General features: G+C 41.1%; 1 protein-coding gene across 2 annotated transcripts in view; it reads right to left on the reverse strand.

Moving 5' to 3' along the window:
* Positions 1 to 2,087: 2,087 nt before the first annotated feature.
* The window catches only part of cntn3b (contactin 3b), a 50,383-nt gene continuing 35,435 nt past the window's right edge, over positions 2,088 to 17,035 (reverse strand). The window contains exons 11-22 of one of the 2 annotated variants that reach the window (XM_031280511.2): positions 16,584 to 16,711; positions 15,392 to 15,567; positions 11,788 to 11,905; positions 10,755 to 10,913; positions 10,473 to 10,622; positions 9,143 to 9,213; positions 8,524 to 8,758; positions 7,998 to 8,107; positions 6,493 to 6,679; positions 5,445 to 5,557; positions 5,179 to 5,344; positions 2,088 to 4,648 (exon numbers count right to left, since the gene is read on the reverse strand). In XM_031280511.2, the coding sequence (XP_031136371.1) occupies positions 4,557 to 4,648; positions 5,179 to 5,344; positions 5,445 to 5,557; positions 6,493 to 6,679; positions 7,998 to 8,107; positions 8,524 to 8,758; positions 9,143 to 9,213; positions 10,473 to 10,622; positions 10,755 to 10,913; positions 11,788 to 11,905; positions 15,392 to 15,567; positions 16,584 to 16,711 (1,705 nt within the window). In that variant the 3' untranslated portion in view covers positions 2,088 to 4,556. The remainder of the gene's footprint in view (positions 4,649 to 5,178; positions 5,345 to 5,444; positions 5,558 to 6,492; positions 6,680 to 7,997; positions 8,108 to 8,523; positions 8,759 to 9,142; positions 9,214 to 10,472; positions 10,623 to 10,754; positions 10,914 to 11,787; positions 11,906 to 15,391; positions 15,568 to 16,583; positions 16,712 to 17,035) is intronic. The other variant, XM_031280512.2, reaches the window with a different exon arrangement.

Consider the following 17,035-nt stretch of genomic DNA (forward strand, 5'->3'; position numbering starts at 1 on the left):
TCATTTGCCCAGAGATCCTAACCATCCCGCCTAGCTGGAAAAATACGTCCTGGCCCCAGGTTTTCTAGAGGTCTGTCATTTTGTGGTAATTTTGCTTAAACATAATAACTTAATTAAGGAAAATGCACATGTGAGAATAATAAAAATAAACAACAAAAAACTAGATTTTGACACCAGGCCCAAGAAAAAGGCAAGAGTTTAAGATTTTCTAATAATGCAGACCTGCATTTGTTGATATTGTACTGTAAGGTGCAAATGTGCAATTAATTAAGTAACCAAAAATCAACTGAACTTAATTGGGGCTTGGGAGACCCTTGGGGATTTGGATCTGGAAGAAAGTGGTTGGTGTGTGTAGTTAGGCAGACGCAGGCAAACAGCCCACTAGCTGGAATAAACATTTTTATTAAGTTATAGTTTTAGAAAAAAAAACAACACAAATTCACAAACAATGGTTAACATGCACAATTTTAGTATACAAGACAAAACAGTTACTTTTCAATATGAAAATGCCACTCTACATGTCAGTATCTCACAGAGATCATTGATTAATACACCAGTATTAAGGTCGGAGAACACACTATATAAAAGCAGTGAGGTTGTCTTTGATGGCCATGTTTAAAAAATATATGCAAGCTATTTACATGCGGTACACTCCTTCTAGCAACAACAACCACAGAAACCAATCTAACCAAACAGACCATGTGGATATAAATAGATATGTTGTGGTTCTGTGATCAATACAATTCAACAATTCCAATTGGCTCTGATCACTTCCTTCACTTCCTTTAGATTGTACTTTGTAGTATTTATTAAAGCACAAGGCCAGAAACAATAGTTTTGTTTTCTTAAGTGAGCATGAGCAGAGGTAAGGAACATTAGGCAGAGTTACAACTATGTAAAAATTAAGAAAACTCTGAGAAACTGCCACACATTGAAAAACTATAAATTAATAACCTATAAGTCTGCCATCTTGCGATGGGGTTACCTTACTTGGATATTAACAGAAATATTACAACCACTTGGATCAAGTATTTGCACACACAAGCTGCTTTGAGGCCCGGTCACACCAGAAAGTGGCACAGTGATATTCATCTGCATGTGTCTGTGAAAAAGACATTGCAGGAGGATTGGGGACATACTGTAGTGGATATTTGCAGGGCTAGTTTGTGAACTACAGTAGCTGTCGAGCCAACAGCTAATTGCGCTAGACAGCCGTGAACTAGTGATGGCCAAATGAAGCTTCGTGAACCATTTTCTTTATTTTCTGAGCCCACTAGATGGCGCTCTCTGTTCAAAGAAAAAGGTTAAAGGAATGGCAATTCAGTGTATTTTCAACCCTTTGTTGAAGAGAGAGCCCCATCTATTGGGCTCAGAAAAAAGAGAAAATGGTTCACGAAGCTTCATTGGGCCATCACTACCGGGAACATGTTAATGCTAGTCAGTGTTTTTGTTCTTTATCATTTAAAAAGAAAGCTCTCCAAGCTAGCTAGCTTGCTCACTGGGTGCCATGTCATTTCTCCGACGCTCCGTTGTTCCGACCTCTCAATAACCCGAAAAATTCCCTTTGGTCCTACAGCCCACTAGTCCGACGCCCACCAGCGATATTACGAATCCCACTATGGCCACGCCAAGATCCGCCCTTCAATAGCATTTATTGGCCAGGCGTCCATGCTTACGCAAGGTAACGTAACCCCATTTGTACAGGTCTTATCCCCTGACCAATCGGCTATCCTAACCTTAACCACTCAAGGTCTAATGCCTAACCCCAACCAATCGAGCTGCTTTGTAGGGCGGGTCTTGGTGTTGCCATAGTGGGATTTGTAATTTCACCACCAGCGGGACGCCGGACTAGTGGGCTTTAGGACCAAAGAGAATTTTTCGGGTTATTGAGAGGTTGGAACAATGGAGTGTCCTGTCAGTTAGAAAGACCATTAGCTTGGTAAATAACAGGCAATAAGTACACAGAGTTTATTCCATAGACATATTTGTACTACCAAAACCTTTGTCATAACTTGTCTTAAACGTTGCTTCTTTTGTGGAGAAGGTCATACTCCGACAGAGGAGGGATGAACGAAAGTGGTTAGTGCAACACAGCAAATAAGCTATGTTACCTTCCTCCATTTTGGATTATTCGGTTTGTCAAGACGGTTTGCTAATGGTTAATGGCACAAGAAAGTTCACCAAAGTATACATTTACACGGATTTACTTCTCCTCACAAGTGATCACAAGCAGATCGCAGCAATTCCAATGAAATGGACTGATTTTGCTATGAAATTTAACTGTTTTAAATGCTGGTGTGACTAGGCTTTTATGCTGCTGGAAAGAAAGATACAGTAGTACTTCGACTCAAAATAATCAACCAGCCAATCAATTTCAGGTCACTGCTCCAATTCAAAATCACAATCTACCACTACACTACAAAATACTTGTAAAATCTGTGAAAAGTTGAGCAAATACAGTAAGATTTCTAGTAAAAGCAAACCAAAACACAACAGAAAAAAGAATACCTATGAAGTGGTCTGCTAGGGAATAAAGTCAGACATCACTGACTGTATCACAACAGAACGAGTGCAATAAGAACACGGCCATCAGTCAATCAAGCAGCTGAATTGTGACAGCTGTAATAATGGGGCAGCAAAATCAATATCGCATCGACTGGTCTGCAGCAGTCTATTCAAAGAGCACAGAGCTTTATGAAACCATTCAAGGAGCAGATAGGACAGCCTGATTATGTCGGCCGTTTGGACTTTTTACGAGGCCTCTGGGGTCTGCACACCTGTTCAGACGCCTAAGTGAGGACATCCATTCACCTTGCATCAATTCCTTGTGCTTTCATTCGACTTTGGGGAAGATAGGGGGAAGAGAGTGCAAAATACAGACGACGACAACCTCTTAGCTAATGACCGTACACAGCCCCCATGTTCGGCAAAGGCACAGTAATGTGTAGCAGTTCAGTTGACTGTATCCTTCCACATCCACATGACCATTGTCAGGACCCCAGTAATCACACCTCGGCTCCTTTTTGGGTGGCTTTTCACAGACTCATCCACATGATAAAAGGGCGTGAAAAGTAGCTCCCTCAGCAGAGTAGCAATGTTCTTTTGTTACTGTTCAGTCCGGTTTGTGTCCAATAGACAGTAATGGGATGGGGGTAAAATGACAGCCATGCCTTTCGCTCCATTTCCAGTCAGAGCACTTTCACCGCGATATTGGCATCAATTATTCTGATGCCTTAATAGCTCATAAATTATGCTTCGGGTGGAGTCATACATTTATTATACCAGTGACCATAAATACTGGGACCAAAATTTTGGCTATATATCTCAATCCATTGCGGCTTTCCTAAAGCTTCCAACGCTTTTTCTTTTAGGTAACCCTAGTGTACTTTTCTCAATGAAAATTTAATTAACATACCCTTTCTAATAATGGGCTCCCTCTACATTCTGAGTTTCCTGTCTTCGTAACTAATTTTTTCGTAAGGAAAAGCAAACAATGCCTCTTCTGCAACATGAATCTTTCCCCAAAGCTATTTGAAAAGAAAGAAATTGGAGTGAGCTCTAGTGAAGGCACGGGTATCCTGTAGTCCATTGTGCACTGGGCCAGCTGGTCATATGGGGTGTAGATGGTACATGTTCCACGATATGATATACAAATCTTGAACACAGGTCGTCTAAATGTAGAAGAGGGACAGGGACATGGGATCTGCTTGACATAGTGACACCACGCGTCTCTCTTCTACAATCCCGGCTTTTTACCTAGACTGAGAATGCATCGTGTGATACGCATTTATTATTTAGAGGAGCAAGAGATGCCGATCTCTTAGAGTATTGTAGAGAGGGCCTTAAGCTCAGGAGACTGTGGCTCTCGAACAGACCTAATATTATTTCAGTATGCAGAGATAAGTGGGTTTGGGGCACAGTTGATCAATTTGCTGTGCATCTTTCATATATCTGAGAAAGCCTGGTAAACTTTTGGCAAAGCTGCAAAGAAATGTGATGAGGATAAGGGTTGATGTTCTGTCAGTGGAACTGATTTAGTTTAAGATTTATTTTTGAGATAGTAAAATATGGACGAAACCAATGACTATAGGTCAATCAAATTGATCTTGAGAAGAAGAATTCTTGTGAGTACTTGTTTTTGCAAAACAAGGGGGTTAAATATAGGGTTAACGAAACCTGTAAGCAGCCTGTCTCCTACTTTGGTATGGACTGTATGAGTAAAATGGGTTTTAAGGCATTAGTATCTCCAGAGATACTAAGATATCTAAAAGATAAGTCATGTAGACATCATAACTTCTCAAATAAAACCTAGAGCACGGTGGCACTTATGACGCTGAAAGAAATTCTAAAAGATATCATGCACGCAAATCATCACGTCTCTATTTGATGGCCCTTAAAAAAAAGTGCCGTGGTCCCTTTAAGAGTTTGGCGGAGTCCAGTCCTTTCCAGTCTTTCCCAGTCTTGCCACTGAAGCCGGGCCTTGTGCCAGTCCAGTGGACAGGCTGAGTGAAGGGATGGAGGGGGAGGGAGGGTGCTTTGCAGGCTCCAATTAGACATCACCAAGAGGAGCAGAGCATGGCGTTGATGAAGACTGCAGAGAGGTACAATGGGCTGAGGCGGATTGCTCCTGAGCCCCGTGCTCCCATACCTGCAACCAAAACCAGCAGAGCAGCATGTGAAGAAGCAGAAATACCCCTAAGATCACAAGAACAAAACCTGCACTCTGCTGTGCTATTCGCTAAATTTCTGACAAGTCATCATAAATCAAACTGTGATTTTTTTTTCCCACATCTACATTATTACTGGCTTTCAACAGGAGAGGCTATTTAAGTATCCTGGGAAGATAAAGTTTGCATCACATCAAAGAAGAGAGCGGCAAACTGAGCCGGCTCACAATTTTGCACAACAGCAGGATGGGAGCACAGAACTGCTTTATATGCTGCAGCGCTGTGCAGCCAGTCAACAAGGAATAATAACCCAATGGCAGAGATGGATGACTCTGTGCACGCATTTCTAAAAAGGTCGCTTTTCTCGCACTCAAAATAAGTCTATTACACATGGTTGGAATGGGATGCAATGAAGTCAAATTAAATGTTCTCTCTGAATTATTGAATCCTCAGTTTTATCCGTGGTCAAAAAGGAAATAATGTGAAGAACACAAGACAACAGTAAACTCACTTAATTTATGGATGTGGATGGGTTCACTGCCCACACCTTCGCCGCCTTCACTCATGGCCTTGATCTGAATGAGATAGTTGTCATTGGCGGAGAGGCTGAGCTCCACAGTGGTTTTGTTGGTAAAGATAGTGTTGATGTCATTGTAGCGATGTCTCCTCAGCATCACCTGAGGCAGGAGAGGGTGACACAGAAAAATGAACTGATGTAAAAACCGTCATCCCAGATTCTGAAGACAAATCAGATTTTTGCAGTGAATTGGGACCTACCAAATATCCGGTGACCTTTGACTCTGTATCCAAAGCTACTACAGGATCCCAGTGCATCGTGAGTGTGGAGCCAATCATGGTCCATTGTATGTTGAGTGGAGCCCGATCTGGAGCTAGCAAAAGAAACAGAGAAAAAGATATACTACAGAATATGCTGCATAACCTTTTTCCTGTGATCCATGCATATAGTGTAAAACAATTTACAGATTCCTGCTTTATACATTAGAAGCACTTACGTTTTTTTTTTAATTTAAACAACTCTCAACTTATAGGTCTGAAAAATACTGTAAACTGAGGCTGCAGCACAGCACCCTTAGTAATTAAGACATTGAATTCTACGGTGGCAATAAAAGCTCAACACACTGCAACTTAGAAAACACATGCAAATAGACAAAAGTAAATTGACAACATGCGCAGCATCCAGGAACAAGGATGGCAAAGTGAGAAAACACAACCAAATACATAAAAATGCAGCAAGTTTTCAGCGTTTCATTATTTGGTTGTGTTGTGTTAAATTGGTGAAGATGGTGTCTTCATTTGCTTGTGTTTACTTGTGTTGCAGTACATTGAACTTTCACCATAGAATTTGGTGAATTATGGGTATGGGCCACCATAAAATTCTCACTTTTTTCTATCCTATTTTCTTTACTATACTGGTGTCATGAAACAAATGCATTAAATGGTTACTTTTTCACACATTTTGCAGAATGTCTAAATGGCTTAAATCCCCAAATTTCAAAAATCTAGTTTGCACAGGAGTGGAGTAGATTAGCTTTAACATCCCTTGTCCATTTAGAATACCTAAATTGTCACTGTAGCTATGTTCCACTCAAACAATTGATTGCATTTTTTTTCTTTCTTTTTTTCCCCCAATGTATATGGAAAGTTCCCTTGTCACATTGAATTTTATGAGCACAACCAACAAAGCAGAAGAAGTGCTACGCCTGTCATGTTGAGGACAGTACGACGTCATCTGAGAGGGGCTGACATGGTTCATGAACAAAGACCATTTGTAAATAATTTCAATGCCTCTCTGGGACGGACTCACGTGGTTTCTTTGTGGTGGTGTTGATGGGCGCCGACTGTGGCCCGGGGCCAGCCGTATTGAATGCGGCCACACAGAGGTAGTACACTGTGTTCGCTTTCAGCCCTGTGATGTTAACCATCGTGTAGTTTCCAGATATGCGCACTTTGCCAACAGTGTCAGGCTTGGTGTCGTCTTCCCAGTACATGACCTGTTAGGGAAAAAAATAAAATAAATCATAGTCACAATCATGGGCACAAACGGACAGATTTTTGTGGTGCATTGCGCTGCATTATTGAAATTCATATGCCATCATGAAATCTGAAATGATGGGTGTATTACAGAAGGGAAGGGAGGGAGCGATGACAGGTAATACATTTTTCACTAGTGGAGTCTCAATAACTGATGCACATACTCTCAACCAACCAGGCCATATAAACAGGGCGTTAGTAGGTCATATGATAACTGACCCAGGAAACAAATTTCATGATTAATGCCTGTTCTGTCCATCTTACTTTTGTCTGAGGAAACTGGATATTAGAAGTGAAGAGGTTTTGGATAAATCTGGATAAATATTTAAAAATGCTTTATATGTAAATCACCACTTTATACAGCAAAACAGGATCCTGTGCTCTGTTGAGTTTGATTTTCTTCAGGCTATTAGCCTCTAATTAAGTATGCAGTTGAAGTGATATTTGATAAAGCAAACAGACTCATTTGCTTTAGATCATCTGCAATATTCATGTGTCTGGTATTAAGTGACATAAGAGTTAAGTCAATAAATAATTAAATTGAAATGTCTGCCCACAGGAATACTCCTGCTATTCCATCGCGTTATATTATTGTATTTCAATTTTTTTTTTTATCAATTAAAGTTGTGTATGATTAGCAGCAGGGTTCAGTTTACAGTAAGTACATCAATCTTTGAAGCAGTAATATTAATATTGATTACATTAAACTGAAACTGGATTGGATTTGCAATAATAACAACGTCTTATTAAAGGCTGAACCCCATATATGTGCACTCCACCGCTCCGGATCCATACTGTCGGTGGCCTATTGAGATTCAGCAGCTTAAATCCACTTCAGGACAGCGTTTGGAGAATTGAGCTCTGTTCCAAAAGGACAATGTGGCCACCACCATGGCAACTGAAGAGCTTTGTGCTGAGGGCCAGAGGTGACAGATATTGAAAGAGCATCGGGGAGGAAAAGAAAACAGCAAAGCCCTCTTTGCATTCTTGAAAGGATAAGGGATTTTATTTTAATCTCGTTGGTTTGCTGTTGGTGCACCAAAGTGTTGGGGGTCATTTCATGATATTATTATACTTAAAAAAAAATCCTTGCAGAAATGCATATGAATATATAGTGGAATATTACAAGTAAAAAGAAATGAAAAAAATAAAAATAAATTAAGAACAATGAAAGGAATGTTATGATCAGATAAACAAGCCATAGGGAAAAGCTCATATATCATGTTATTTAAGAAAAAAAGAAAGAAAAGAATGATTTTGCACTGATTCCTCACATACCTCATATCCAAGCACTCTTTCAGGGATGGCAGGGAGAGCTTCCCAGATCACTTCAATTTGCACTGCAGACATACTTCTAGTCCTAACCCTCTTAGGAGCCACACCAGGGACTGCAGAAAATAGAGCGCTGGTGAGAATCCCAGAGACTCATCCAACACCATCACACACACTAATAGCTATAAGATTAAAGACACAGAATATACCTGTAGTTCCACTAAAAAGCTATTTCCCCACTCTCTTTTAACGGGATCTGTGACTGACATAAGCGAAGACTATCTGCCCAGCAAATTCAATTAACAGAATACCTCCCTGACAGCATGGTGTGGTAAGTGCCTGCTAGGATTTCCTGTAATCTACCAGCACGATAACTAATATCAAGTTGACATTCCTAGCTTGAGAGGGGAGGGAAATAATAGCACTGGAAAAAAATTATCATTTCATCATTACTATTCAAGGTCGTAAGGAGAGAGATTATAGCTTATTTAAGCATCACTCTTTGCTGCAGGGCTGTGCAATCTGAACGTACCTTCCTCTGCTGAATACACGGTGGCAATAGAGCTGAAGGGCCCCTCCCCTCGGTTGTTGTATGCCCCCACTTTTACGTCGAAAGGCGAGAAGGGTGGGATGGTGTCATTGCGGAAGACGTAACGTGCCACGCCCGGTGTGGAGATAACCGCTCGTGTCCACGTGACCGTGCCCACAGGCCTGAAGGCGATGATGTAGCCAAAGCCCTCTCCGTTCTGCAGTTCCTCGGGAACAGGCTGGGAGCAAAACACAAAACTATAGTGATATTAAAACGCATACAGACAAAGAAACAGACAGGCCCGTCTCGCGCTGTACCTCGACAAGGACGTCTGTGATTAGACACAGCCCCTTTCTTTGCCGTTACCACCCAGAACAGTGACCTTAAGCCTTATCTTTTCCTCCTGCATGGCTATGTAATTGTGGCTAAAGTGCAAAGCTCTTCAGAGGTAGTGCTCTCTGTCCCCGCATTTGGAGGGAGAAATGGCACTCGGAGGCTGAGCCCGTAGGAGAGGTGTCTCACTCTAATGTGGGCCATAAAATGGCTCCGTTCAATTCTGCACAATTAAGAAAAACCATTACTCGGCAATGGAGAGAACAGTAAAATGTGACAGATGACTTACCTCCCATGTTATCACCAATTCAGACTTTGTGCCGCCTCCACCTCCGACATCAGTGGGAGCTGTATCAGGAACTGAGAGGTAAAGCCCAGAGGGGAGCAATTAGAACGCAGTTTACAAATCTCAACGACAAGCCTCAACTATACTTGTAGCCTCATGACGAGGCTGCCTGCTCCAGATACTGTCTTCTATTTTACAGTCCACAAATCCCTCACTCTGTGAAAACACAAACATTCCAGAGAGTAATGAATTACTGACATTGCCCAAATGTCACCGTGCATAAACACCAAAGCCAAGATCTGTAGTATTTTGCAAATGACACTCAACTCAACCCACTTCCTTCCTATTCCCACTCTGTTTGTGCACTGCAGTGTGATGGCAAAGCTGATAGTGTAGGTGGAGGAGCACTCGTGCACATCCTTATAGTATCCTATAGTAAGTGGAGCATTGCATTTAAGGTGTCATATCAGCAAATGGTTGATGCAGCAATAATATTTGATGCCCATGTATGGTTGTCTATTAGGGTTGAATGTTGGGAACGGAGATCCAGGTATATACTTCATTGGACTTCTAGCCAGACTCTGCTCCCGTTTTCTGGGAAAAACACCTGGATATTATTTAGTCCTTCCAGGGCTGACAACGCTCATGTTTTCAAACTCTGTCTTATGCTCTCACGCTAAGGCGCGCTGTGGCTGTCGCTTAGTTCATCCACTAATCACAGGGTTGGTGGTTTGATTGCTGGCTCCTCCTGTCCACATGTCAAAGTGTCCTTGGGCAAGACCACTAAACCCCAAGCTTTAAATGTTAATTAATATGCAGTCTTACCGATTATGTTGTTCACACTGAACATAATGCAGGGTTTTGAAAACATCTCCAACTTCATTAATCATTTATATCTCCTGTCAATGCAATACAAGCATCGGTCAGTATCTAACGTTAATTTACCTACAGTGTTTCTCTAAACACCATAGCAGCTAACCATTACAATTAGATTCCAAATTCATCTAGTAAAACCATTTGTAACATCCATCGCAGCTGTCAGGACACTTTTATTTCCAGCAGACAAGCGGACGATTCTGAAGTGTTTATTCCACGTCAAAGATAAAGGAATTGTTGCTCTAATTTACGATTATAAATCATAAAACCTCAGATTATTATTTTTCATAAGTAATTTACCACAGTACTGGTAACATAATTGTATTTATGGCAAGAAATCCCGGGAAAAGTGTGATGTTCCCGGTAATTAATAATTTAAATTCCAATCACTGCAAATCATTCAACACTATTGTCGATGTGTATGTGTGTGAGCAGTAAAGTGTTTAGTTTCACATACTGGCATCCTCTGTCCTGGTCTTGGCCGAGGCTGGACTGGGCTCTCCCAGGCCTACGGTATTGCGGGCCACCACCCTAAACTCATACTCCACCCATGCGTTCAGAGCAACGACTGTAGCTGTCAGCATGTTACCGTTGACAACCTCTGGCACTGCAAAGTGGAAATTAGTTCTTTTGAAAATCAGACTGTCACACTACTGGACTCAAATTGAATGATAAATAAAAAACAACATTAGAACTCAGATAGATACTACACGGGGATAGGAGGAGTGCTTCATGGTACCTGTGTCAACAGCCTGCCAGCCCACAGTAAAGGGCGTGCGGGCCTGGATGATGTAGCCAGTGATGGGGCTGCCATTGTCCCTTCCGGGAGTCCAGGAAACCTGGGCCGTGCTGTCTGTGATTTCTTCCACTGCTACCTTATCCGGAGGACCTGGCGGACCTAAATCAAGGGTGATTTAGGAGGGTGAACCTCAGGTTATCACCCATTCCAAGAAGGCTCCCCTCATCAAACTCATTAAGACTTCAGCACCTTGTTACTTATAAAACCATCGTGCTCCCTCCAATTAAGGGCAACATCCTTGGTGTGTGCATGCAGGGACTTGCAGGGATGTGCATGGCTACAAAGTGATTACTGAACATGGGATCAACAGCAGTGGAAAGAGACACTGGATGTGATCATTTATGAGAAAGGAAAGAGGGGCTAGATGGGAGAAAGAGTTATTACACAGAGAGGAAGAGAGAAGCGAGTGTCTGTGACTATTACACGCTCTGGCTTTACCATATAGCTGTTTGCTCGACTGCTCAATTATTTAAATGCTTTCCATGATATTTTGCCCATGTGTAAATGAGCCAATTATAGTCATTTTCTGTGATAAACATTGCCTTCTCAAAGCACCTGGGACTGCTATTACAGTTTGTTAAGGGCATGAATACCAATGTAAATCACCAGAGATAAGCCCGCACAGTGAGCCAGATACACCCGAGCACATATCAACAAAGCTAGTCACACGTCAGTGTGCCTGCCTTTTCTAAAATTTCAGCATCACACACACACACACACACACACACACACACACACACACACACACACACACACACACACATGTAAACAGAAGCTGGCATAACTCTGACTGAGGTAGCATTCATCCATCTGCTGCACTGTATATTTACAGGAAGCCTCAAACTTCTTTCTCTTTGAATACTTTAATAATAATACAGATGCTTTAATGCCACATTATTGTCCAGTAAATATACTAGACTATTCATACACTAGCATATGAAAACAAGCTCTTGAAATCAATTGGTTCTCTTACCTTTGACAACCAAGATGGCAGAGGTGGATAGGCTCTCCACATCAGTGTCAATAACGCAGACATATTTCCCTCCATGGTTCAGCTGGATGTTACGAATCATCAGATCCCCTGATATACTCTAGAAGGGAATATGATTGTTGAAAAAAATACGTTAAGTAAAGAGATGCAGTGTTGTTTCCTCACTCAGCTTATGGCTCTAGGATGTTTGAAACATTTATAATGCTTTGCACAATCACATCGTCTCCAGGCCACAGATTTTGCATCTTTTTAAACACTAACAACAGATATGGCAGATGTACTCTGCACAAATAATGGTTTTGGCTGTTCTTCAGCCGCTACCCAACCAACCAGCCCCCCAACCCCCTACTAAACAGCTACCAGCTATACACAGGACACACAGAACAAACATAGTTTAGTTAATTGGCAAGACAATCCTAATTATTTTGTAATTACATAAGCTCAAGCAAGATATGAGTATAACTCCCAGTGTAAAGAGCAAATATTATTTTACATAAGCTGGATGCATCTGGGGGAGGGAACACAAAATAACATCACAACAAATATTGTTATCCTTCTCATTTGTATATGCAGCCTATAACAGTTGTATGATTTGTGCCTCCATGAAGGAAATTGAAGGACAAGGCTGGTGTTTTTCTTGTCTGCCCAGTGCGTCCCAAACAGTCGCTAAAGGGGGATTTTTGCGTCAGTTTCTGACCAAGCGTTGGTATTTTACGAGTTGGGAGTTAGAACGGGTTGATCTCGTTCCAACTGAAGACAGAAATGTACATTTTTAAAAACAAATAAAAAACACTGTAGCCTATAAAGTTTATTTAAAAAAATAAAAAGGCTGAATAATCTCCTATAACAGCTGTTTAGCAAACGTTACTCAGGAATAAATGGTTAATTTCTTATATTTGTAAATGAATTAATCCACTATTTTCAGACGTGGATTAATTCACATTTAGTGATCTCGTGTTTACTCTAGTATCTACAGCAGCAGGATGGTGTGGTATTGACTCACTACAGGGCCTATGTTTATGGTAATGAAGGAACATGTCATCCAGTGTGTTTTTGGACAACAAAGGAGCTCAACAGCACAGACAAATAAGCAATATCAGGCTTTGGATTCAAAAACAATACTTGTCACGACCCCTCTACACTGTGCAATTTTGGGTTGTCCCAGACAAAAGTTGACAATTGTGAGAGAAACGTGGCAAAATATTTGCTTTGCAATCCAAAGTGGTGGTCCTACAGTAAATCCCACTGTGAGACATGTCCACTTATGGCTAGTTTTGAGCTTTGGCTACCAAAGACAGCTTGCGGAAAATCTAAAACCGAAAAACTCAGCATGTAATTGTTACAACGACCCAATTCTACAAATCAGAATGCAGCAATAAATGAAACAGAATATGTTGGCCAACACGATATTGCCCATGGACACATTTACACACTACATTGGCATATACAGTATACGGTAAGCACAATTTTTAAACAAAGTTTATAGTTTAATAAAGTATGCACATAGCATTTTCAAAACATGAGACATTATAACGTTACAATTAATATAGTCTCGCTATGCCAGACCATCCACATGCTGCGAAGCGGAGGAAAGCCTGGCTACTCCACATAGCATTCTGGGATGGGAGAAAAACATACTCTGGTTTATTAGCATTTCTTTAAACCAATCACAATCGCACCGAGCCGCTGCAAAATAGTCGTGCAAGAGAAAACTCAGATTGGACAGATAGTCTAGCTAGCTGTCTTAAATTACCAGGCAGACATCTGAGGAGCAGTTAACAATAGTCCTCATATATACAGCAAATTTAAAATTCCAACACAAAGAAAGTGGAGGGAAACGGAAAATACATGCATCTGGCAGAAGTGGAACGTCAAGGATATAGACTACAATTCATCAGACATTTCTCACACAATTGGCATGTCTAAACAATAGATATTACAAGACCCATCTTGCATACTGTGACATGCACTGAACCTGTAAGAATGCTGTTATTGCACAGTGTAAAGGGCCGTTTGGTAGGATCCATTCATTTTTGGTCTTCTGGTGGTATTCATTGACAAAAACAAAATACAGAATATCACTAAACTTATCCCTAAAACTTAAAAGGAACTTATAAATGCCAAGGTAAAAAGTCATTTCTAATGTTGTAATAACAATTTTATCCAGGCACTATTGTTCTGTTCTCATTTTGATTGTGCCTGGGAATCAACCTTCTGAAAGTCACCTCTTGAAGTGGTCTGTCACAAAGCATGTCAGCTTGTGAAAAGTAGTGTGTTGCTTTGGAAACGAGTCACCTGGGGGCGCGCCAAGTAAGACTTGCTGCAGTCATAGCAGATTTCATCATAGCTCCCCTCTGCAGCAACTGGGCAGGAACGCCCGTGGATCTCCACCTCTCTTAAAGCACCTGACAGAGCAGAGCTGAGCCGAATGGCACTTCTATGCGGCCACGGGCTAAAGAGACCTCTCCTGCTCTCTTTCGCTTTTACCCCTTCCTTTCATCTACTCCCCTTTCGCCTGACAGTTTTTACGTGCTGCTCTGCCATGTCTGATTCTCTCTCTAATGTCAGCCGCCACCTGGACAACCTGGGAGCTTGTGCTCGCAAGCAAGGTGTCCTGCTTTGGCAGGAAGGAAGTGATGAGGCAAATTTGCTTTAATTATGTTGATGAATTCATCGGAAGCTGTTGAGCAGGGGGGGTGGTAATCTCTCTGGAGAGGGAAAACAGATTCTGTGAAAGCTATATCTCATTATATTCCTATGCCCAGTTCAATGTCATTATTAATTGCCATTTGCATCATTTACATTCATGAAGATATGAATTTGGCATGTCTACAACACTGTGAAGGCATTCAGATATGAACCTTTAACACGTAAATGGCAGTGATCAGACCGCTGACCTTGGATGACAAATTGCACTATAAAAAGTAAAAAGTGTGTAAAGTAATGTCATACTGATGCGCTCTGAACAATTGACTTTGCCCTTCATCAAAAGGAACAAATATTCGACAAAGGGTTGTCACTTATTATTACATCAGGGCATAAGGATTTCAAATGGACATTCACTGGTGCCATGCCGGCCCTTGGTGAATGCCAGCCAGCTCATTACTTAATTATTTCGGGGCTCAAGATTCATAAATAGGTATGCAAATTCAATTATGGCACAGGGAGATTATAGAAAATTGTTCTCCCTTCAGGTAAGAGAACTAGAAGTTGAAGGGAGAAAAGTATAAAAACTTTATTAATGAAGACCATCTGTATGACTGAAATGGCATTTCACCAATATATCTTTAGAAGTGTAACACATGGCAGCTCATACAGCCAATCCAAAAGGCAAGGATCCCAATTACTGACCTAACAGCGCCATTCATTGAGGCTTTAACCGCATATGAAAGACAGAATGTAACTGATTCTTAATAGATGTTTCTATCTTTTTTAAATTCCATCCACCGCTGAAACTTTTAAATGGACGAGTCTTGGCATGCATTTCTCTGCTTGGGTATTATTGGTGAAGACCTCAGCACAGTATGTCCCAATTAACCCGAAAATAGCAAGAATGTTGCTGAGTTTAATGATTGTGATGACTCACCCCGCCCACTCTTTCAAAATGGTCGCTGTCTCGCTGGAAGTCGATGAGCTGGCCGTTGAATGCCCACGAGAAAGAAACATCCAGAGCTGGATCACAGGCAATCTGGCAGGGTAACACGATGCTCTCGCCAACAATAATCTCCATGTTAGTAGGCCTCATGGTGATCCTGGTGGGCTCTGGCCAGACAACAGCGTACGCATGTTAATATTGCTGCCACGGGAACCTTTAACACCACCCTGACACCTGCAACTGCCATCTTGCTGCAATTCTTGGCCACATCAAGTCACCATATTTAAATTACCCATGGATGTGTGCTTCTCCCTGATATTAATAAGCACTTAAATTCCATTCCCAACATTTAATGATATCCCAGGTTCACACTTTATGTTCTGGGATCAATTTGGAAGAAAATGTTTAAAGCAGGATTACAGAGATGGGAGCACATTCCCGCTGCTGGCTGTGGTGGATTGGAGGCCTCTGAGTATGTTGAGGAAAGGTCACAGTAATTAAATTCTATGACATTAAATGGTTCAGCTGTCAGTGTGTTTGAAGAATAGAAGCTAATGAGAAAAATAGGTCAGGTGGCTACACACACAACAGATTAAACTGGAGGACTACATGTACGTGTTATGTCACCGCATTCATAAATAATGACCTTTAACTAAATCAAGGATGATGTTTTGTTGCTTATTTAACTGCTGTTTTGCATTATGTATGCCAGCCATATTAATTTGATAATAAACTTGGTTGTTGCCGTTACACAAGCAATATAACTTCAATTAATTAATGAATATAAATGAGGGTATTCTCTCCAAGTCATACATTGACGAGAAATAGTTGACCTTTATTTTGGAGGAACTGAAAGGAAGACGACCATTTGCTGATTCAATGTTAGTTATCAGGCTTGCTAAAGCTAATAAATTCTACTAACAAGAGTTCTCATTTCAGCTGTCCAAATCAATGGTTGCCAGATAGAAATGAGTACCTGCTTTTGTTTTCTTCTGTTTGAAATCAAGAACCCATTGTTTCAAAAGTTCCAACCAATCTTGAGAGGCAAATCTGTCGTTGTTATACGTGTAAACTTACTTGAATGGAAAGCATAACGCAAGCATAGCATAATAACATTAAAAAAAAGGAAGGCAGGATGTAACGAAGAATTAATTGAGTTGAGATGGAGAAAAGCAGGACTCACCGGTGACAAGCAGCCTCCCAGTTGTGCTTGCTGTCCCAAACTGATTCTTAGCAACGCATGTGTAGCTGGCTGCATCCCGTCTGGTTACATTGGCGATCTTTAAAGTCCCATTGGGAAGCAAAGTAATCCTGAGGGGGGAGCATAATTAAATCTGTCTTCATTATTTTGCGCTGATATTCAACATCTTCCCATGTGACAGTTCTTTCATTTTAGTCAAGTAAGTCTACTGTAGTTTCTGTTTCTACCAAACTGTATTCTTGTCAAACTGAAACAGCTTCAGAAGCACTTCAACCCTCATGACTTTACAGCTCTCCACTAAAGCTCAGAAAAATGAAATTATTAAGGCAGGTTAGCAGCAAGCAGGATGACCCACCACCCTGACTCAGGGCTAAACTCTGGGACACATAACTAAATAAAAAACATATTTTACAAACAGCAACACGGAATAACTC

This window comes from Sander lucioperca, chromosome 6 (assembly GCF_008315115.2).
Source record: "Sander lucioperca isolate FBNREF2018 chromosome 6, SLUC_FBN_1.2, whole genome shotgun sequence".
NCBI classification, from domain to species: Eukaryota; Metazoa; Chordata; class Actinopteri; order Perciformes; family Percidae; genus Sander; species Sander lucioperca.